At 39.6% G+C, this 23,670-nt stretch overlaps 1 protein-coding gene across 1 annotated transcript in view; it reads right to left on the reverse strand.

Moving 5' to 3' along the window:
- chchd6b (coiled-coil-helix-coiled-coil-helix domain containing 6b) overlaps window positions 1-23,670 on the reverse strand; it is a 49,588-nt gene that overhangs the window by 12,710 nt on the left and 13,208 nt on the right. Inside the window, exons 5-7 of the mRNA XM_084543383.1 lie at window positions 17,274-17,357; window positions 10,802-10,872; window positions 1,916-2,051 (exon numbers count right to left, since the gene is read on the reverse strand). Coding sequence (XP_084399509.1) covers window positions 1,916-2,051; window positions 10,802-10,872; window positions 17,274-17,357 — 291 coding nt within the window. The remainder of the gene's footprint in view (window positions 1-1,915; window positions 2,052-10,801; window positions 10,873-17,273; window positions 17,358-23,670) is intronic.

The following is a 23,670-nucleotide window of genomic DNA, read 5'->3' on the forward strand; positions in this document are numbered from 1 at the left end:
CACAGTCAAACTAAGAGAGCACAATGGCCAGAACTGCAGTCTAGAACTAGTGTACTGGTTAATCTGACAAAGTGTTCAGTGAAAGGTAGTGGAAGATACTGTAGTGTGTGAAATGGCCTGAAAGGAAAGGGATGGATCAATAGTGACAGCTGTATGAAAGATACAAGGATAAGCACATAATACACAAGATTGGGTGGACAAGTGAGAAATACAGTAAAGGGGATTTAACATAACACAGAATATTGTATGGAGATAGTTTAATGTCACAATTAAATATAAGATCTTTTACTTTTACACATTAATATCTTAAATCTAGGAACATTTATATATCTTTTTAAGTGTGAGATTGGGATACAGCTCTTAAGAAGTCTTAAAGGTCAGCCTGAAAACCACCAGCTTCAAAGGAGTGATGCAGGCTACTCTTTCAACAAAAGATTTCATCTCAGTCAGATTATACCCATAAAGAAAGGTTAGACAGAGGAGATGTCAGCGATAAAATGTCTTGGATGGAGATTGTTTTTCATCCGAAAGCAAGAAAGCAAACATTTGAAGTGCTTAAAAAAGAGCATCTTAGTATTATATGAACTTGAGGTAGACAGATTCTGGGATTTGTTTAACATGTAATTCAGTCTTTTGACTTGCAATGTTACAAAGAGATCTATAAAATAATTCACACTGTAATTCTTTCGTCAGCATATAGCGGCGTAATATTTGGCATCTAAACTACTATGACAATGGATTTATGACCGTCAGTCATAAATCCATTGAAGAATTTCTCTTCAGAGGACAGTGCAGGGTCTAAGCCGGTTCAACACTGTTCAGTGCACATCAAAGCTTTTAATTAATTCTAGTATTTCATGCTTTCACTCTTATCCATATGCCAAACATATTCCTGATTGAATCCTAGTTAAATAAGTGCCTTAAACAAGAGGAAAAGCTTGCCTCTACTCTGCAGTACTATTTTATACTTTAAAACGTAAACACTTCAAATCTGAATTTATATAACATGGTCACAAAAAATTGACTTATGTACAAACACGTATACACAGTTTTTATCCCAAAGAGCACCATCCCTCTGGCAAATGGATCTTTTGAACCAGTTTAGAAAGACTGATTGCTTTTATTGTGAGCCCTTGCCTTGCTTTTATCGACCGTTTAAACTGCCAAATTCACCAATTGTTGTTTTGTGCCTTTTATCTACTTTGGAGCCGTATCAGTGCATTTTGTCATGATAATAATGTGCAAATTGCCCCATTCATTATTGTTTTTTTGATGGAGAAATTGGGTAAAATAAGCACTTTGTAGATAAGCGTAGGGTCTGAACGTTATTTGCAAAAGCATCAGCAGCAAGCAGAATGCATTTCAAAGCGCTGAATGCCAAAACCGATTTTAATACACTAATAATGGTGTAATCTTCCTATCAGAAAGTTCCAAAACAAAGTGCACGCCTGGTGACTTATAAATCCGCTCAATAAGCGTGTCTCATTGATTAAGCTTCCTATCTGAAGTGTCAAAGTAACCAACGTGTAGATTACAATCCTCAGAAGAGGATTATTTGTCTCTTTGCCCTTTTGTTCCACTGTCACTGTCAAGCTTCTTCCAGGTCTGACTTATCCCAGACTATCCTTACATCTGCTTTGTAAAAAATTGGAAGCACATTTAAAAACTGTGCCGTTAAAGAAGACGTGCGCCTCTGAATACATTGGCCAAGTGTGTCACTCAAAGGCAATGTGAAGGGAAGGAGTGATAATGGTGGAAGAAATAAACTATTGAAGTGGAAAATTGAAAATAGCATAATATCACCTTTCACACACAAACATTCACACATATAAAAGTCTAATTTAGTGACATAAACAAACCCTCACACAAATATCACACCCAAAAGCTGACAAGGACACATGCACCCCTCTCTTACCTTCTTTGCCTGATGGACACAGGCCATGTACTGTTTGGCCAGACTGGAGCAGTGCAGGGTCTGCTGTGGATTTTCTCTGTAGCATTGGAACACTCGGTCCTGCAGCTCAGTGCACAAAGGTTCAGTGTGGCGCGGCCTAGAAAAAGAGCATTGAAAGAAAGCTCAGTGTGACGGGATATATCTCCAGTTACTGTACATGCTAAAATCTCTTGGCTACAATGACCATGTTGTACATTTCTGACAATTCACCACGCGGATTTCAAAGAGCTTGTCCTGTCTCTTGTCTTGCTACAGTTTTTCTGTTTTGACATAAACTAAACAGATGCTGTGTCACAGAGAGACAAAACCAGGTCCAAAAGTTTCCTAGCGGAACACTGAATTGTCACAAGATGGTCAATGTTATGTACTTCACCTGTCAGTTGTTATAATGTTATGCCTCATTGGTATATTGATTATTATTATATCCCAAATAGTATTTCAGTTTAAAGTAATTGACACGATTTCTAATAAAAAAAATTAAAATTCTTTAGGATAATGTAAGCTTTAGAGCTAACAGTATTTCACTGTATTGAAGTTACTGTAAATTTCTCTTAATGATTTGAAAAGACCTCCCCAAAGATAAACACTTCCTCATTACCACAGGTTATAATTACTTTTTATTTACACACTTCATGTTTATACGAGACCTTGCCTGGTTATCAAATGTTATTGGCAAATTCAGCAGCATTAATTTTATCCCGAGACACTGAATAAAATAATGACAAAACTAACTAGCAAAACCGTTCCTAATCGCAACTGTGACTGCCAAATAGAAATTTAAACCACACACAAGATCCAAGGAAGTAAGTATTGGACATAATTGAAACTCCACCATCAGCAGCAGTAACTGGTTTTGCATCAATAAATCTTATTATGGGCAAAAGAAAATAAAAACTTGTTTGTAGTTCGTTTTAGTTGCAGTTGAAGAGGCTAAGATAGTTTCAAAGGCTTTAAGGTGCAGCCTGTAGAGAGAGATGAATCATGCATCAACAAAGGAGCTTAGGAAGCAAAGTCAAACTTTCCCTTTTCTTTTTATCTGACTCGCACATTCAGTACATGTGTGTAGAGAAAAGCAAACAATCACATCCACACCCTCAAATGCAAATAGGCACATACACACATGCACAAACACACATACAAGTAGTGAATACTAATCCTACAAGAGGGTAATCCTTGAGTGCTCTGTTGCTCTTCGTAATTTACCTGTTGTTGTGACAGAACTTGCAACTGAAAGGACTGGGAGACAGATATGTACACACGTACACACATGAAGCCCATACTGGCCAGAATGTAAAACCTGGACCCCCATGCTTATCTGGCTTTTGGTGTTCACTCAGCACAACACATAACACATATTCAGTGAATGCATTACTGGTATTGTACTATATCACTACACTACTGTATGCGCCTGTTTGTCTTTATAACGTCAGTTTTTCCATTTGTTTTATTTATGAAAGGACTTTCTGCTCAGTGCATTTTAGAGAACAGAATACAGCAAAACAGAAGATAATAACATTTTTAATTTCAAAAGGTTATTGGCATTATTGTTTCCAGACAAAGTGTTGCTAAAGCGAACCTCACTGTGACTCTAGACAAGACCTTCTGCAGACCTTAGCAAAAATCAGAATGTGCCAGTTGTCACCACATCAATGAATTAAATTAATTTCATGCTACCCCACAATAATATTTCAGGCTGCAAAATAAATAAAAAAAAACCACAGAAGAAGAGAAAGAGAAGGAATTAAGTGTTCAGTTTGATAAGGAGGCACATGTTCCATCATATCAAAAGACGATGTGACACGATGACATGATGGGACATGCCATTTTATTTAGGGAAGTGGACCACTTGACATCCACTTACACAACCATGCACGTGCACATACACAAGCGCACTCTCAGGCAGCCACAGACTCTTGCACACGCACATGCACTGTGCTATCCTCATGCCATCCCAGAAAGCAATTACGGAATCATGCATCCTTCACATATGAATGAGCTCAGTAGTCCGTGCCTTCGCTGAGAAATACACACAATAAAGCAGTGTGTGTGTGTGGGTGCGTGCGTGTGTGTGTGTGTGTGAGCTGCGTTTTGTAAATACACTGCATGTGTCTGTGCATGAGATAAACTGTGCACACACGCGCATACACACAAGTGTAGGTGAAATATCTGCACTGTTTGTGCGTGTGTTGTGTGTATTGTGTAGTCTTAGCATGTGTGGCTGTGTGCGCCTGCGTGTGCAGTGGAGGATAGAGCGACAGGATTAAATAAATCACTGGCGGAGAGAATATTCATGAAAAGAGAAGTGAATGCAACCTGAGCAAAAGAGAGGGAGAGACAGAAAGAGTGAGAATGTGACAGTGATGTATTAAATGACAAATAACCCTTGCAGCTTGCATGGACAAACAGTAGCCCATGGCAACCATCACAATATGAATTTTACCTCTGCTATATCATGTGGTGCCACACCTCTTGGTGCTCTGGAGGTAGCTGACTGCTAGTTAAATGTTTGCGTGATGTTTGGACATCATTCATTTAATTAGGATGCTGACAAGGTGCTTAAATGACTTATTTAATTACCTAGCAGATGTGGACAAACTTAGTTTGAGCTGGATGCACTCACGGACGCGTTAGCCTGAGTTACTATTAATAGTTAAGAGCCTTAAGATACAATATATAGGATTTATGGCTGAATGACTCTCATTCAAATTAAAAGGGCTGTGTAAACCTAAAAGAAGAGGAGTTGTAAGCCCTTTAGAATTTGTATTGTTGCACAGAAAATGAAGATGGTGCTGTTGTGTTGAAATCAGTTGTCAAGAGTTTCAGTCGCATCATTAAAATTGTATGACTGGTTGATATTTGACATTGCGCTCTGACAGCTGGTTCGCATTCTGAATTACTCCCTTAGAACTGGAGATAACAGCAACAATAGCCTCAAGGTATTAATCCAAACTCAAGAAGAAAAAAACTCATTCTTTTTTTTCCCATTCAACAAGAAACTTTCTGATAGCAGGAGTGTTTTAATAATGGAATCTGAAGCAGAAAATTGCCTCTGCTAATCTGCAGCAACTGCCTCGTTTGACTGAAATTAAAGGTGAGCTCTTATTAGAAAAACATTAGCGCCCCAGCTAGTTTGATTGCTAACATTCGTATGGAAAAGAAGCAAAACAACACTCCAATTGCTTTCTGCCTGTGAGGTTTTGCATAAATATGTGCAGAGTTGAGGTAGAAAGATTAGGCTCAAATCGTTAAAGTTTCTCATTATTTTTTGTCTCACCTTGGCAGTGTGTGGTTTTTATGAAGAGAGCTCAAGTTCTGCATTGCTGCAAAGCATGACATTGGGGAATAAAGCAATATGAAGAAAAAGAAAAGATCGTAAGGGCGTAGCATTTTATTATGCTCTGTCTAAGATGGTGTTTTTTGTGTTGGGGTGTGTGTGTGGTGCGAATGGTTATTAATGTATGATGACAAGGATTTGGGTTCCTTTAAAGTAGCAGTCATGGCATTGTACTTTTGGTTTTTAATATTACGCAGAGCGGAGAGGAACAGAAGAGAGGATCAAAGATTTCATGGCTTGGGTGAGATCAAACGGAATGACAGAGCATGCATCTTGTATTGTTACAGGCTTTGTAAAGCTTTTATGAATCTGTCATAAGGATAACACTCACAGCATTATATTTCAGCTGGCAGAAATAGCACTTTTACATAAAATCTGGATTTAAGATTTGGATCATAAAGCCCGTAAAGTGTCCGAGGACTAGTGTAATTCAGTATCTGTGATTATTCTTGCAGTAATAATAAACACTTAAACACTGTTCCTACAAAGTGATGCAGCACACTTAGATCCTAAGCACCCACCACACAACAACCAACAACTTAGACATTTTATCTCAACTCTACCAAATACGAAGTCTCTATCTCAAATGGGAAAAACAATCAAGAACAACCACAAGCCATGGACTGAAGACAGACAGAACTCCGCCTGCGTCTTCATATGCTGACAGATGAAATGTTGAAGGGAGATAGGACTGAAGGATAAAAATTCGCACTGTGTTAGCCTGAACGATCCTCACCAAGCTGACTTGGTGGGAATACAAGGAGAGAGAGATGGGAGGGGATAAGGACAGTGTTTCATTAAAACAGGTGACATGCAGGAACAAGATAAGAGGCACATGCGCATGTGTGTTTGTGTGTGACATCTCAACACTGATAACTTTTCCATCAGGAAAACTTGCGGTTGGACAACTCACTTGAGTTGGGAGTGATATGGGGTTACTATCACCTTCCATTGGTAGTCTTTTTTATCATCAGTTCCTCAGGCTAAGCGAAACATTGTATAGAGTGTGGGAGATGTTGTCCATGTGGGAAATGAGTTTTAACAAAACCCTCCACCCCAATATGATAATGCAACTTGACTCTTGTACAAATGACCTTCTCTACAAGTTTGCTTGAGTCTTTTGGTGTTGTCTACAGTTGGGCTTTTGCCACAGTAGATCACCTCGTAAAAAATGGCACCGGTCACCACAGAATCTTAAAACATCTGCAGGACTTACATGGAAGGAGGGGAAACTGCAGGAAAGAGATATAATTCTAGCCCTTCTTATAGAGAGATACAGAGTTTCTTGTCAAATCCAGTTTGCCGTCCAAGCTTCAAGGTATTAGTACTGCTGTGCCATCTCCTTTATATCTCCCTTGATGGAAAGAAGAGTAGAAGGAGTACTGCATCTCCCAAAGTCCAGCATCATTAATGTCATCTTACAATATCAGTCACAGTTGGCTGCTGACTCGTTGTTTACAATGATAGCAATCACTGCCCCATCATTGGGAAAAATTAGATCATTAAGTCTATCATTAGAGTTAAACATATTAATGCACATATTTGATACCTACAGAAATACAACAGGACCCTACAAACCCTGATTAAACCAATACAATTTAGAAGTGACCTGGTCTGGGCCCTGGTTAGGACAAGATGGTTTGCAAACCTCAAGGCAATGACTTGATGAAAATGACAACTATTAAACTTGTGGTTGGAATGATAAGTGCTGAGAGAACAGACGAGTTTAATCTCTCACCTAACTAACTGAACAGATCAGTAAATCTGGCAGGTTGGATGGAGGGTGTGTGTGTTTCTTGGTGTACTCTTGAGAGGCAGTCAAAGGGGCACGGTGTGTAAGTGACTGCAGCCCTTCAGTATTAATGGTAAATCTTTGTTGGTCCACATTGCAGCCAGGTCCTGTCTCTAGTAATGACCAGCAGTCTGCTATTTTGGAGGGCACAGAGATCTTTACAGTAAGCTGCATGTCTCTTTCACTAATTGGACATGCTTCCCACAGTAGACAGCCATACACGATAGACTAGATAAAACACACCCCCAGGAAACAACTGTCATCAGTTACTTTTTGGTGAATCCTCAAACAGACATCAACCTGAGGTTCACATTGGCTGTGTTTTTGCTAACACTTTGTGGGTAACAAGGTTTTTTAAGAGGATTAATGGATTTTTAGATCTTAAGGTAAGCTCAGCTGCAATGTCGTGGGTCTCTTCAGTGAGGTATTTTTGGGGAATATGGGTTGTCAGATACCCCAAGGCAAGGCTAATGGATGAACTTCTCTAAATACCTCATGTAGTTGGGCAAGGCAAGTAGAAAATTATACTAGATAACATTTTACCACTCATGTCTCCACACATGGATAATGTTTTAGAGTGTGTCCAGTGTAGGAAAAGAGGCAATATCCCAGAGGGCTTCCATCTTGTTTCCCTGCTTTCAACAAAGTACTCATCTCAAGTGTGAGAGGCAGCTTTTATTTTAAACGTATGCACTAAAACTATTTGGGGACAGTCCTGCAATCACAGCTAGGAAATAACTCAAATGGGACTAGAAACTCTGTCAATAAACAAGTTATAATGGGGCCCCAGACTAATCTGGATTAACATTCCTGCTCAGTCTCTCAAAATGGGGTTATTGAGCTATATGGTTTTCCTATACTATTTCTACTAGCTAACCGTGGTTGCTTTTTATCAAAGTGTAAACACACTGTGGATAAATAACATATACCACATCCTCATTCACAAATTATCCTTACAGGCGTCCTCAGGGTGAAGATCTTGACCGTAACCAGAAGAACCACATGACTTTTTCTCCACCAATAAGAGCCCTGACCATTTTCTTTTAGGGCTTTTAACCCGACTTTTGCCTCACTTTAGAATGGGAAATCAGGAACTGACCAAGGCTGCATACATTGCAGAGAACAAGCCTATTCCTCCATTCCCATGTTGATTAGAGTAAAGAAAATGTTAAAAAATATTCCTTTCTAAGGTACAACAGATGAGAAAATGTGCAAACAAATTGTGTTAATTGTGCATTAACATTAATTAACATTAATGATCAATCACAATTTATCTCTATCTGTGATCTATTGACAGTCCTTATTTCTTTATTTCGTGTTTATTTTGTAGTGTGTAGTGAACACCCCACATGGCAACTTGCTCTGCTTATTAGTTGTGTAACATTTGTATGTCATTTAAATCTATAAGTAGCAGTCCAGGACCATCTCCAGGTAAGCTACAACAGTACAACCAATAAAATCAAAACTACTCAGGAAGGCATACAAAGAATAAGACAGAAGAGGATAGCAGGAAGGAAAGACAATTTTAGAATTAGGAAACTGAGACAATGAGATTGAGACTGAGAGGACTGAGCCACAGAGACAGAAGAAAGACACATTGTAGCTACATAACATGTTCGGTTGTTCCGACCCCCCCCCCCCCCAGCAGTGGGTAAATAGAATAATTACTGGGTGGTCAGTGTAGTGTGAAATGACAGCGTGGCCATGGCACAATGAAACACTGCCCAAATGCTGACAAAACACGACAAGCACATGGCTTCCCGAATACAAAGTGTGTCTGTATGTGTGGCAGAGATAGAAAGGGGAAAATGGTCTCAAAGTCTGTGTGCACGCACTGAAAAAATAATAGCAACGCATTGTGGAGGGACTAAATGCTATTCCTTCGGCAACCTTGTGTCGAAGTGATCTTCTAACCTCTTCCGTGCAGTTATGGACAAAAGCAAATCATTGCTAACATAATCTTTTGGACAAATTTTTTACTTGGATTGTACGCTGTTGAATTCAATAGACCAGTTGTATGAAGATGGCAGTGTCGTCAATGGGGTCACTGCCCATCATACAGTATAAAGGTGGCAAAAAGAGTAAGCGCCTACCTGTTCCGAGAAATGCACTATAGTCGAAGGTACGACACTGTACTACTGCCTAAAGCTATGTCTAATATTTTTACTTTGCATGACATATTCTTTACTGACCAACCAACCCATTAATGATTTAAGCCAAATATTTACTTTTAGTATCCCATGGAAAGCTCTCAGAATACATGCTTAATATCTGTTTATAAGACACAGAACCCACTGCAAATAGTAGAAGACATTTTCTTTTAAATGTATGATTATTGTTCAGCAGGGAGATTTCTCATTTTTCTATTCCTCACATTCACCGTTTTCTTCTGAGACTTGGATGCTGCTGGCATCAGAAGACAAATACTACATTATGGTTTTATCATTTCTGTTTTGTCAATGTTTAATTGTAAGTTTAGCAGTTGTACCATTGTGGTAGTTTAGCATGGTGAACAGTAAGACACCAGAACATGGATAATAAAAAAACAAACAAAAGGAATATGAATATCTTTCTGAATAAGGCTGAGAGAATGGGGAATAAAGACCTGCCAGTGTGTTGACAAATCAGTGCTGAATAAATCTGACATGGTTTTTTAAAAAAAAAAAAACAAACAACAAAAAAAACAGGTGAGGTCTGAACTCTGCTTTCCCACAGGAGCACCACTGCTTCTACAAGCAGGCCCATCGCCTCAGACACAGCTTAGTAACCCTTCCCAGACAGGTCTGGTGGTAATCAAGCCTGTGTGTGTCTGTCCGAGGGGTTGAACACATTTTCCACAGAATAGTAAAGCAAGACAGAGAGGTTTAAACTGTAACAAGAAAAGTAAAAATGTAAGAAATGCCAAAGTGTTGGATATGATTACTGTATCCTTTAGGCGGAATCATATTCTCAGAAGAGATGTGAAAAACAAGGTAAACTTAGTACAGTAAACTGTTATAAGGATGACTTAAATATACTATACTTGTCTCTGAGAGGTCAGGTTTGGTAGACTTAAGTACAATCTCAGTAATTATTGCAGAATTATGTGCAACAATTACTGGCATTGTTTTGGAATTTGTACGATCTGACAAAATGACTTCACAAAACTCAAAATGATGAGTCAAATGTTTTCAAAAGTTATATTGCGATGCAGTACGCCTGAATCCTGCTTTTTAAAACATGTATATTCTTAAGTATTTTGACTCTCTTGTTGTGACACATTTCAAAATGATTCAACACACAATTTATCTATAAAAGAAAACTGTGAATCCTGACATAATAATTTGAGAATTTGTCACAACACAATAGAGGAAAGGAATGTGATAATAAAAAATTATCGCCCAGTCTAAACATGATGCGTGCAAAACTGTTGTAGTCGTCAGGATGTGTGGTGTTACTAACACCGCAAATAGCCTTCACACTCCACTATCAGACCACATCTGCTTTCTGACAACTCTTGAGCTGGTTTCTCTTTGTGATCCCCCAAGTTGAGAGTTTCTTTCTAAAATGGAATACAATGTCCAAATCTAAACCTCAACTGACAGATGATTAACAGATTCACTCACGAAAAAGCTTTAGATTCAATTCAAATATAAAAAGAAGTAAGGAAGTAACAATGTAATGAGGATATTGAATGGTTCTTTCCACAGACAATATTATAATGCTAATTCATAGTGTTTACCGGATGTGAGTCTCAGCTTTGGTAGCGGCTTGGTTGAACTGTTCAGCCGTCTCCTTGTAGATGTCAAAGTTCTGAAAAAATAGACACAGAGAAAGAAATGTGAGAATCAATTCAATGTATTTTACTGCCTGTTGTATATTTTACTGCCATATACCATTTGGATTTCATTATGGAGCATGTTTCCAATACAGAGAACAAACAAATCAGAGTCATTGTGTTATAAACAAATTCAACTCCATGACGCTCAGATGACATGTATGATTATGCTACTCTTCTGTTTATCACTGTATAAAACCTGTCCAAAGGATTTAATTGGTCCTGCAGATCATAAAAAGAAGCATAATCCCTTCCCAGCAGAGTGGTTCCAGACCAACTTTGAACTGCAAACATTTTGAGGGGGAGGGAAGTCAGACTGGAATATAGTTATGCAGGAGTTCTACTTCACTTTATATCATGAGTATAAAAAGGGTTGCTCAGACAGGCTACTTTTGTTGATATGTTTACATGATTTAATATGATCCAAATTTCAAATCACAACACTTCAAAAGGTTAAAGAAAAGACAAAGTACTGCATGTCAAGTCCTCAAATCCTGTCCCAGGAATTAGAGCTTAACATTTTTGCTCATTTAACATATTGCTCACATTTACTTGATATTAACATAGTCCCAACCACAATTTTTCATTTAATTCAAGCTCTAATAAGCCAGCAACGATATAAGCAAAAATGCATGAAGCACACGGGAAATATCATATTGGTTAAATTAGTGACCTTTGAATTTCACAGCCTGCTTAGAAACCTGAATGTTGATGGTCTGTTGGTACTCCATAATGTTTTATGTCATGCAAGAAACAGTGGCATTTAAATAGCAATTACAACTCAGATGTAGCTTGTGGCTAGGGGGCACGGACATATACAGCAAACCTTTATTGGAATAATCACTGTGTTAACTACTTAGCATCACAGGGTGATGTAGTGAATTTAAAGTATTTAAGGGATGCAGATATCTAGTCACAGTGTAAATTTAAAATCATTAACTCTGTGAGAAGAATGATCATCTTACAGGCTTTGCAATGAAACATACGAAATACAGTTTGTCTAGAATACCCCAAATGCAAAGCAAATCTCCCTCACCACCCTCTCATACCCATTCACTGCGCAGTAATCACCATTTTAAACCAATAAACGCAGCGTTCAAGCTTTTACTTAATTATTCCCTATATTCCCAATAGATGGAGTGATAGGAGAGGAAGATAATTGAAGTGACTGAGAAGAGAAGAGATGGGATCAAACACAAACCTCCCCCACAATCCTTAGCCCTCTACTCCTCCAGTGCCCCCTAGTCATTTTCATATCTCATTATTTCAAACTGATCTGCAGACATGCTATTCCTGATCTGAATGTCTGGTGTTGGAGAAGACTCAAGTAATGTCATACCCATTTTTAAGTTAATCTCCGGTTATTCACTGCAATGTAACAATTTTCCCCTCTATCATTTTCTTTCTTTCATTCTTTAAAGAAAAGACAGAAAATGGAAGTCATGAGGATAGTAGTAGCAGATGGAGGAGTGCAGTTGAAAACAGCATTGACTCAAGTGTTACTCTGATGAAGTAGCCCAGGTGAAATGTGAGTAATGTAAGCAACTGGTTGCAACAAGGAAAAAGTTAGCATGGACTAAAAAAAAAAAACATGCATCGATATTTAGCATTTTGTCTTAAACTACCCATTCTAAGTCCTAAAATGTTATGGGAGTATGATGCTACAGATACCTTATTTGCTTTTTAACCAGGAAAACAGACAATTTCCACAACCACACATAAGGAATCAAAAACTAAAACTTGACAGAAATGTGGATAGTAATCTGGAAATGGAAACAAGCTGTTGACAAAGTACATTGGGGCATAAAAGAATAATTCCAGAACAGTTTAGTTTTCATCCATAATGTTTTGCGTGCGTGTTCAGGTTTGGGCTGTTTGACAGAAATTCGCAAGTGGAAATGCCAAATATAGGCTTTATCCCTGCAAGTTTTGCCTCCTCGCTGTGCTGTATTGGATTAATGCAGGACTCAGGATTAGATTCTTCTTGTCACCAAGTCTCCCCATAACTAATGTATGGGCTAGGCTTAAATATCACACCTTGAAAGTGGGTCTCCAGAGATTATAAGTATGCTTCATCAAAGCATCGTGTACCTTTGGTACAAAAGACAGCTAAAGTCCTCAGAACCTTTGCTCAGATGTTTCATTGATCTACTAAGCATTAACCACTGCCTGTAATACCTTTATTTGTCAGTTTAAAAAAAACATTTAAGAGACAGCAAGTCTCATTTCTTGTTTGAGGGAAGCTCATACTTGGCTGGCTACTTACTGGCTGGCTTCTTGGGAATATGTGAAAAGAAGTTAACCACATGTTAGTGGCTTAGCCTTTAGCCAGAGGTCAAGGGCTCAGGGGGCAGACTCAGCAGAGGAAAGCTGAGCTGAAACTTGAAAGTCTATAGATGCCTTGTGGGACATCCAGTGCTCGAGCAAAGATAAAAAAAAAAAAAGGCTTCATAGGAGCTTAAGCCCATGGGTGCCTCTGATTATGCAGGACATAGAGCACCAACAAGGGAAACAGCGAGTAGATAGTTTGAAGGTAAAGTGAACTTCTAGCTACAGCAGGCAGAGATTTTGACACAGCTGGAATTAATGAAGGCTCAGATCCATTAAGCGTCGCAGTACACTTGCACCTGTGCTTTCCTTACTGTTAAATGTCGGCTGCGAGAAAGGTCAATTGGTGTGTGCTACCTAAGTACAGACATGAACGTTCTGGAGGGGTCAGAGAGTGGTTAATAAAGTGCTCCCAATCCGAATTAGCCAAACAAATAAACAGGCCAGGGAATGCACCATGGTAGTTGCAAAGATTTAATGGCATGCAATAACAAATACGCAATTACTTATAATGCAGCCATCCACTGAAAATAATGCTTTGTAAATCATGTGTGTTTGATAAATGATCAGGAATGTCACATTTTAATAAATGGGAAGAAACTCATATTTCCAGCTAAAGCATCACAGCACACACATTCAAAGGTACATTTACAGTCTAACGTCTCTCTGTTTTTATCCAAGGTGATTAACAAAATGGTTATTTGATGGTTATGTGAGAAATAGGGCACTAGAAGTTACTAATACAGCTATTATATCTCTGGCAATGCCAATGCAACCAAAAAATAAGGGGAAAATTAAGAAAATGGAAGTGTGATGGCCATGTTTCGACTGGCAGGTACGGCTTATCGAGCTGAAATGTTTCTGGGACTGTCAGACTGTTTCGTGTTTGTGTGTAGCAACATGTTATTTTGTGTGTACTGACAGAACAGACCCAAAGCAACAGCCCTAGCACAGCTCTCATGACTCGAGAGAAGTGGTGCCATTATCACTGGCATACACACTCTGAGCTCTTCGCAGTGATTTCCACCCATGGGGACAAAAGCCCAATGTGGAGAGACAGAAAAGGGGTTGATAACCCTCAATGGGGAGAACGAGGTTTTGGGGTTGTTGGAAAGGCTCATTGAGGGGATTACTGTGGGTGCACGGGGTGCTGTGTTTCTGCATAAGCTTGCATAGATACAGGTGTGTGACTAAATCTTTGTTTGTGTGTGAAGGGCTATGTTCAGAGGATCCTTGCATGCACACTTGTCTGAACACACTCTCCAGGAGCTGTGGACTCAGATGGGCTGATGTCAGGATTTCAAGGGAGGGGTTGTTTCACGCTCCAGGCTCGGATGAAGGCGGATTAAATTTTTTTTTTTTGGAAGGAGAAGTTGACAAAGAAGGAAAGAGAGGATTAAAAGAGGTGAATTTTAAACCGAGACTTGTTTACAGAGTCATAGGGTATGTTACCACAAGAAGACAGATAAACTCCAACTGTACACTGCCGAGAGATTAGGGAGGCATCCAAAAATAATTGAGAGAGAGAGAGAGAGAGAGAAAGAGGGAGAACAGAATTGAGAAAGAGGAGAATTAGAGGATGTACTGGTATGTTTAGAAGGGTGTTGCAGTCTGTATGTGTCTTTTTGTGTGCGTAGTACATGTACAATATGCGTGTATGTGAGGAAGAGCGGAAATTAAAAGTTGTGCAGCGGATTGGAGACTCTTTGACAACTCTGAAATGCCAACATACAGAGAAACCTGTCACAATAACCACACAAACACACACACAGAGGCTGTCTTTGTGTGTCAGTAGTTGTGTGTCAGTAGTGGGCTCAAACAGCATCCACAGCCTTTAGACAAACATAGCCTGTTATCACCATTCATCCCTTAGGCAAACTGGACATTAGAGTGTGTGTGTGTGTGTGTGTTTTCACACAGGTAATCAACCACAAACACACACGCACACTTATATACACGGTCATTGGTCAATTAGAGAAGACTGCTGGTAAGCCAAAGCAAAATGTTGGTTCAAGGGAAGATCACACATCAATTACCAGTGGATTTTCTTTCTAATCTAGCTCCTCTTACCTTTGGCTTAAATGTTTGGCTCAGATCATCAAAACATCCAAATGGGAAAATTGCATGTGCATTGCTGTCTGTTCGTGCATGTGTTTATTTCCCAACAAAAATCAATGTAGTTGTCTGGAAAAGCTCCAGCCTATGAGATTCTCAGTGGCATAAGAACAAAGACTAATATTCAAACAACGGCCTTCATCTCTTCAAAATCTCTGCATTGTGCAAACAGAATCCATGTCAGTGCAGAACTATGGAAAGCATTCTTCAAGACATGATTTAAATCGTAATTTATGTTTCAAGTGAGACACATTACCGTTTCACTTGGCATTTATGTGTATAAGCTGTGTCAGTCGCAATTCAATATTTAAGTGGCCATTTATTTCAACCCAGCTGGAATCTGCAACAGGTATGAGAGAGTGGAAAGGAAGAAAGATAGGCAGGGAAATGGAGACGGTGGGGGGGGGGGGCATAAAAGGAAGCCTGGATGAATGAAGTGGAAGGAAGAGAAGGGGGAAGGTGGACGCCAGCTCAGGATAGACTGTTTAATGCACAGTCCATATAGCCTCTTTATCTTTCCCTCTCAGTCCCCCTTTCTCACTCCCTCATCCACATGCAGGTCAGCTGCAAGCAAGTGAGGGGAGGAAAAAAAAAAAGATGGACTGCAGCGGCAAGCAGAGAAAGATAGAGCATCCTGCACTCTTCTGCCAATCAGTCGCTTCCGTCAAGCATTGCAGCATGTGCTGCTTGCTGCATGGCGTGCTGGGCCCTTCCATTTAACTTGGCTATGTAAAAGGTTTTTTCAGAGGCCTAAAGGAGACGAGTGCCAGGGACTAGATAAGGTCCCCCGTCTGCCTGATGGGCCCTGCCGCAGGGAGGGAGAGACGGAGGGGAGGGTTGGAGAGGGAGTCAAGTCCCAAAGAGTGTCTAGTGAATATTTGAGGGAGAGCTGTGGGTGTAAGAGGAGAAGCAGAGTATTGGTTAAGGGAGGGGAAAAGACTGTGAGTGTATGTGTGTCTACGTGTTACCTTTTCATTACTTTACTGTATACTCAGTTGTAACTTCACTTCAACATATCCTGGACAAAAAAAGAATATATTTGTGCCATCTTTGCTCTGCTTGTGGTCTCTGGAATCTGGTTAGTTTTATTTCATCCTGTAGTTTTACTCTCAAGCTTCTTGTCCTTTCTGCCAGCCTTTGCACATCCCTAAGAGCCATCTTTCCTGCCTCCAAATTACTCTCCAGTGCCAGTGCTCACAAAGTCCTTTAACAAATCTGTCCAAGTTAACTCTGTAAAACACAAGCAAGCTTTTTCAAGCCAATGCCTTTTACCGGGAGTACAGTATCGACAAAGCATTAGCGCTCAGGTTAAGGGGACATGGGACATAATTTCTTAAAAGCACCCAACAAGGCACTTTCATTTTGTTCTATTTTGTGAAAAAAAACAAAACACATGGTTGCTGGTAAAAGGACACTGTGATGAGAAAAGCACAGCACATTTCAATAGGCTATGGAAGCTGCCTGTGAAATCTCTCCTGAGTGCTGCTCCATCAACAGCATGTCGTGACTCTCATCTGCGTGCTGAAACATTCAATTCATTTACATTCACATACTGACACTGGTATGTGGGTTTGACATTTTCAAGATAGGGAAGAGTGTCCTGTATTTCAACAAGAGTTTAATCTCCGAGGAGAGTGAGTAATATGTCACTTTGAGATTTGTTTTGATATTTCTAATGTGTGAAGACATCCTGCAGGCTGCCACTGAAAGCCTGCAGGATGTCTTCCTGGTAAATGTGACACAAATTTCACATCATAGCACCTCGCTCACAAAAAACTCTCCAAAGAAAGAAATCATTTAAAAAACGATTTAAATTCTGATTGCTTTACGTAAGTTAATGTCGCATAGTACAGAGAAAGACTTTAACAGTTTAGAGTTCTGGCAGTATCCTTCAAATGGTATACATGTTTAGATGATGGAAAGTGGACTTTACCTTTTTCTCCAATATTTCTAACTGCTCTTTGTAGAAACTGGATATGGTGGCCAGTTCCTTTTCTTTTGCCTCCAGTTGTTTGGCCTGAGAAAGAGAGAGAAAAAAACACAAAATCATTAAAAATGTGGCTTCAATGAAAAAAAGAGCCAGGCTATAAAGAACAGCTGTTTATTTATATAAAATTTATATAAAGCGTATATTTATATATTGACTATATTATTATATTGTGAAAATTAGGGTAGGAAGGAAATAAATCAGGCCACAGAAGCAAAAACATTTTTTATATTTTACATTCAGTTACGAAGGGGATAAACTGCTGCTAAATGGGCTAAAACACCATATGTACGTTCTTTCCTAATAAGCATGCAGCACACATTTGCTTGTGGCACCAGCCAATGGTAAATGCTGAAGAAAAGAAGCCACCTGTTGTATTCACTGGCAAAAAGACAGGCGTCTGATAAATATAGGCCAGAAGACAACTCTGAATGCACATCTCACATATGACATCAAAGAGAACTGAAAGTATCAATCAGCTCTACTTCCTATTCAAGCACAACAATAAGCACCATGCACAGGTTTTTAAATCACAAACTACAGTATAAATAACTCCACGATGGAACATACATATGATCACCTTATATAGTTACCATAGTATTATATTTGGGAGAAAGTGCTGATTCTACATTTCAGATGACCCTTACGTTTCCCATAGCAGTAACGGGAAATGTTTCTATTCTAATGTATAAGCTAATGAACTGCCCCTCTAAAATGCACTTTTCCAAATTTTACTACAAAAATGCAAACTAAACTAAATGGCTGCGTCAGACATATATTTTCACCAGCAAACAAAACAACAGATTCAACGACACAGACATTTTGGGACACCATGATAAGTATGATTATACCTTCTTTTAAGTGTGCGGTAATAGCACAAAATTGCATTTTTATCTTTTCCAAAGCAGAATTTGTCCTGTGTTGCCTCATCCATGCACTACTCTATGGGTATATAATGGCATGAATGTGTAATGATTGATGAAGAGGTATAATATGTAAAGAAACATCTATGCTACAAAGTAACACAAAACAATAGCTATTCACTGGTGGGTCCATGTAATGTAATGAAACTTACAAAACTACTCGGGCGGCATGAGACTCGCACAGCTGTTGCAGCGGTTGGCATGGCATCGCTGGCATTAGGATGAGGTGAAAGGCTTTATTAAGCACGCTGAGCCAAGCTTTGAAAGGCAGCAAGATGGCGGATAGGCCGTAGGAAGACCCATAGTTTGGGGCATGTTGTAGCAGCATGCAAGCATAGGAAGAGAGGAGGCAAACATCAAAAAGTTAAACCATAAAAACAAGTTGCCAGTTCAGCTAGAAGTAAGACATGCACTTTGCTTTCTGGAAGAGCTAATGCAACTTTTGCAATGAAGAGACCTTATACTGGTTTAATATCATTACATAAAATTGGATTAAGAAGAATATTTTTTTGCAAATATGAATTCAAATAAATCATAAATGAAGACAGAGGAAAAGTAATGAGGAACTTTAACAGAGCTGCAAATGCGAAAGATGGAAAACAAAAGTACAAAGAGACGTGCATGAACCAAAGTTAGAAAGAGAGTGAAGGCATGAGGCAGCAGACTGTACATATACATTATACAACACATTGGTGATTCTTCTTCACTGTGCCAGGAGTTTGGTGCTCAGTATCAGTGTGCATTACTAATCCACCTCATTTTAAATCCAGTCACAACATAAATAACTGAATGATGTTACAACAAAAATGTTCTCCGGGAACAGAAGAAATACAATTTTTTTTTTTGCATGGACAATCACTGAGAAATGTCAACCGAGATCAGTTCTATTTTCGGAACACATCCCATGTACTGTATCAAAACCGATTGAAATGAACAAACTGGTTTGAACTGAAATGGCAGTGAGCTGAACTGAACTGCTGCGCAAACTACCTTAGGGGTTGGTTGAGGATTTTGGTCTTTACACATTTGTCAAAGATTTGGTCACGCTGTGAAGAGTATGCAGCACATCAAAGAGGAACAGCTGCAACATTTGAATTGCATATGACGACAGAATTGCATCATATTATAAATAGATACTTCTATGGAGATGGTTTGCGGGGGAAGGTTGAATTCTTTCTAGCATGCACTCATGTAATCTGTATAGGTCGACATATGTGAGCCTGATTGTCAATTAGTGCTCATGAAGGGCACTCATGAACACACATTATTTCAGAGCAATATGGGTAATGAGTGAAGCAGTGCTACAGCAGTATGAACACGACATGGTGCATGAACACAATGGATCTGGCTGTGAATGAGGAAGTATAATGTAGAAATAGGGCCTGAATTTATGTAGCACTGGAGGAGAAAGGTATGTATTATGAAAACATAAGCCAGGCACATACACACACTATACCATGATATAGACATGACTGATTACTGTACCCAAGTAGTGAATTAGTGAGAGTGATATAGATCAGACAGTACAACATCTTTCTTGTCTGATTTACTAATCTCCTGTACTCTTTGCTGATATGGTGGATACAAGCGTGCAGACACACAGTGATTGACATTACATGTAATGTAATCCAGTCTAATCTTATCCTAACTTCACAGACACGAGCATCCCCGAAGAGCACATCTGCAAATTCCTATATTGTGCTCACTGCGGTTTTTCTTCCTACAGTGGCTGTTTGATGCTTAAGGGATGTGTGTGTTTGTGTGTAAAATCACCTCTGCCGGCAGCACAGATGATGTGTAATTTTCTAGCTGAATACCTCCCAAAGTGTTGTTGTGTGGAATGGTGGCGGCAGCACACTCGCAGCCTCGCTTTAACGCACAATGAAAACATGACATTTGAATAGAGCAGAGGGAGAGAGAGAGAGAGAGAGAGGGAGGGAGAGGGAGGAAGGAAGGAAGAGCGTGAAAAACTAAGTTAAAAAAGCCGGCTCTGGAAATGGTAGTGTTGCTTACCCAGGCATCCAAATCTGCTGGCTACGAGGGAGAGAAGGAACCGGGGTTAGTGAGACACTAGAGGGTACGGGAAAGCACAGGACCGGAAGAGATGGTTATAAAGAGGAAGAGCAGAAAAGACAAGTATATTATGGTTGTGAAGAAGGGAGGTGGGGTAAGATGAATAAAGGAAAGGGACAGCCAGAAATTACGTGGGGAATAGGAGAACATGCAGCAAAGAGAAAGCGATAACTGTAGGAGACATGTGAACAGCAAAGAGGAACAAGGGGGAACATGGTTAGTACAACGTGTTATAGAGTAATCAAAGCTGCACCATGTCAGGCTGAGGATTACTTGTGAGTTATAAAACCCAATTTGCCAGATGTCTGATGTCGTATGGGATGTAATTTTGGCTTCTAACAGTCTCATAATACATCCAACATTTCCCAGCGTGTTTTCTGTGACCAAGTAACATGCTAGTTTTCCAAGGTAATGAAGTATAAAAAAAATAAATAATTCAATTTTCTACTCTCCGCCATTGGTGGCATCCACACCCCCTGCCCTGACTGATATGCCTTATTATTCCTCACTGTCTTGAATGTGATGAAGTACCTCTATTCTCATTAAGAAAACAGACAAGAAAGAAAAGAGAAGATGGTATTCAAGTTATAAAATGTTAAGTAAAGATAAAAATGAACATGCAATGTAACCGCAGCTATTTCTGCGGTCCAACATGACCGTTACGTGGCCAATATTGGTCGCTTCACTAATTCATTCAATTCAGTTGAAAAGCTGAAAATACACAGTTGAAACATCACGGCGCGCAACTGTGATGACAGTGAAATCATTGCTCGGTAAATCTTGAAGTGGCAGTCACAATGTAGTTTCAAAGTGTTAAGTTTTAACTTGCACAATAATATTTAAAAGGCAGTTATGTTACACAGTATGTGTGTATGTTTATTGCCTGTTTTACAACACCTCTTAGTAGGGCCAGCCAGAACTGAGGACTAGCTTCTTATTATCTGTGTTTATGTGATCATTTACAGACTGGTATAAGTCTTCAGTGTAGCCATAAAAATATATATGACAGCAAATGCTACATGTCACAATACGGCTATAGGATTTTAAGACAGACTTGCAGGACAGCATACTGTGTCTTGCCTCTCCTACGGAGTGTTCCCAGTCTGGTATTAGACACAGAACAGAAAGGGATAGATTAGAGCAGTAGGTGGCTCTAATGTTGCCATGCCTCATAAAAACAGCATTCAGTTAAATGAGGTGAACTCACAAAGCCAGTTGCTGAGGAATACATGTGTGTGTGAGTGTATTTGTGTGTGTGTGCACTGGTTAATCTGTGTAACGGATACAGCCGATGCCATCTGTTTAACCTCCCTGCTCTTCAGCGGCGGGCCCTAAAATGAATCTGTGCCTGAGTGTGTATGAGTGTGTGTGTGTATATGTGGACCCCGACAGAGCGCTCACAGGAGCGTGGAGGTCCCATTTCCATAGATGACAGACTTTAGGAGAGAGGTGAAGGGGATTGTTGTGATACAGATACAGATGCAGACAAACACACACCCAGGCTGTTTGCTGCAGTCCATGGGCCATTGCAGAGAATGGCATTTCAGGTACTTCCACTCATTGTTTTTCCCTGATGACCAGCAGTCAGCAACCTCAATGTTAACATTAAGAGTCTGGATCAACCGAGCTAGCAAAAGCTCAGCCAGGACAGTATTCCTATTAGACCAAAGCCCATTCCCCAGGATTTTTACCTAGATTAAGCTATTTCATGTGGTGTGAAAGTATAACAAAGTTTACTGTGTCCACTCAGAAGACAGAAATGGCAAATAAAAATCAGTGTGGGTACACTACACTACAGGTAACTATGACAACCACACACAACCAATGCCTGTAAAACTACAAGTGAGACACAACTTAACAGTAGATAGTGGATGCACCAAGGTTTACACCAACAATTACAAATTTAACAGCCAACAATCAAACCCTCCGTTTGCCTCACTCCAAAGCCTGAGGTATATACACCAGCTTTATTCCTATACTAGTAGGACTGGTTGTTGCATGGCCAGATAGCTGATGATTTCTCTAAGTTTTGGAAACGTACTATTTGACATCCACACCCACTTTCCAGCTGTGATTGGCCAGCTGTGCAGAAATGGAACCATGGTTTGAACTAAAGCTCTCTTTGTTTTTTAATTTTTGACACAACTATTTATGCACTGATTTTTTGTGTGTGTGCCTGTGTCAGGTTGCATCCTGCTGGGGATGGCTTCTGCCATCAAGGAGTGTCATAGCTATGGGATGGGTGCCTGGTGCATGCCTAAGGACATTGCACAAGATGGTCAATGTTATTTATTTGACCTGTCAGTGGTTTTAATGTTGTGGCTCACTTGAGCAACCAAGCACAAGGACAGACACTCTGAAAATGTGCACCATACTGAAACAACATTGCATTTTGAGATAAATTGTACTATTTTATGACAACAAATTGGAGTTAAGGTTGAGCCAGAGATTCAGCTCATGCCATCCAGAGCTAGAAACTTCCTACATCAAATTTATAGGTGAGAGGGGGCAAATAATTTATCAGCAAAATAAAATGTATGATGTCGTTTATATACAACTACACCAGTTCAATGAATCTCAATACATGTGATTATCTATGCTTAGTTGAATTATGTTTGCTGGGTGTACCACGGGGGTCACCAGATGCAGCAGCTTGGCAACGCTTCATGCTTGATTTAGACTTCCAATCTCAACGGTCTGGTAACATGGTGCGAGAGTCTATGTCTCTGTGGGAGCAGCAAACAGAAAACAGAGGCAGAGACACTTCACTAAGACTGTGTGTGTGTTAGTGTGTGTGCGCATGCACGCATGCATGACAGGATGAGACCTTTTGGTCTCCAATACCACCTCACATGGTGAGAAACGCTTCCTTGAAAATCAATTATGTAAATACTGAATTATGCAAATAGTACATCTGAATAAGTCTACGTGTTTGGGGAGAAAAGATTTTGGTGTGGTTTTATACTTGGAGTCAGAAGAGGAAAGAAAGAGAGAGAGAGGAGAGGAAAGCGGGCTAAAATGAGGATTAGGCTGGAGAATGTCACTGGCAGACAGTTTGCACAATTTAACTCCTGATTTGGCTTTTTAATTAGGGAGAAAGACACAAATACAGGCAGAGTGCAGAGAATAAGAACTAAATCACTGAGAGCTTTCTTTCTGTCACATCTCAGTGGAAATGAGTACAGTAAGAACATGTGGGCCAGTATTAAATTCATTTGGTACAACTTTGTTTTCACCCCAACTCTTAATTGGTCAGTGCCAGTGCTTGGCTAAAACTCTCTACAGCGCTGCCATATTACAGACAAGTACCCATAATGTATTGAAAAGATTCTCAGTTGTTCAGTTTT

Source organism: Chelon labrosus (genome assembly GCF_963514085.1).
Source record: "Chelon labrosus genome assembly, chromosome: 4".
Classification (NCBI taxonomy): domain Eukaryota; kingdom Metazoa; phylum Chordata; class Actinopteri; order Mugiliformes; family Mugilidae; genus Chelon; species Chelon labrosus.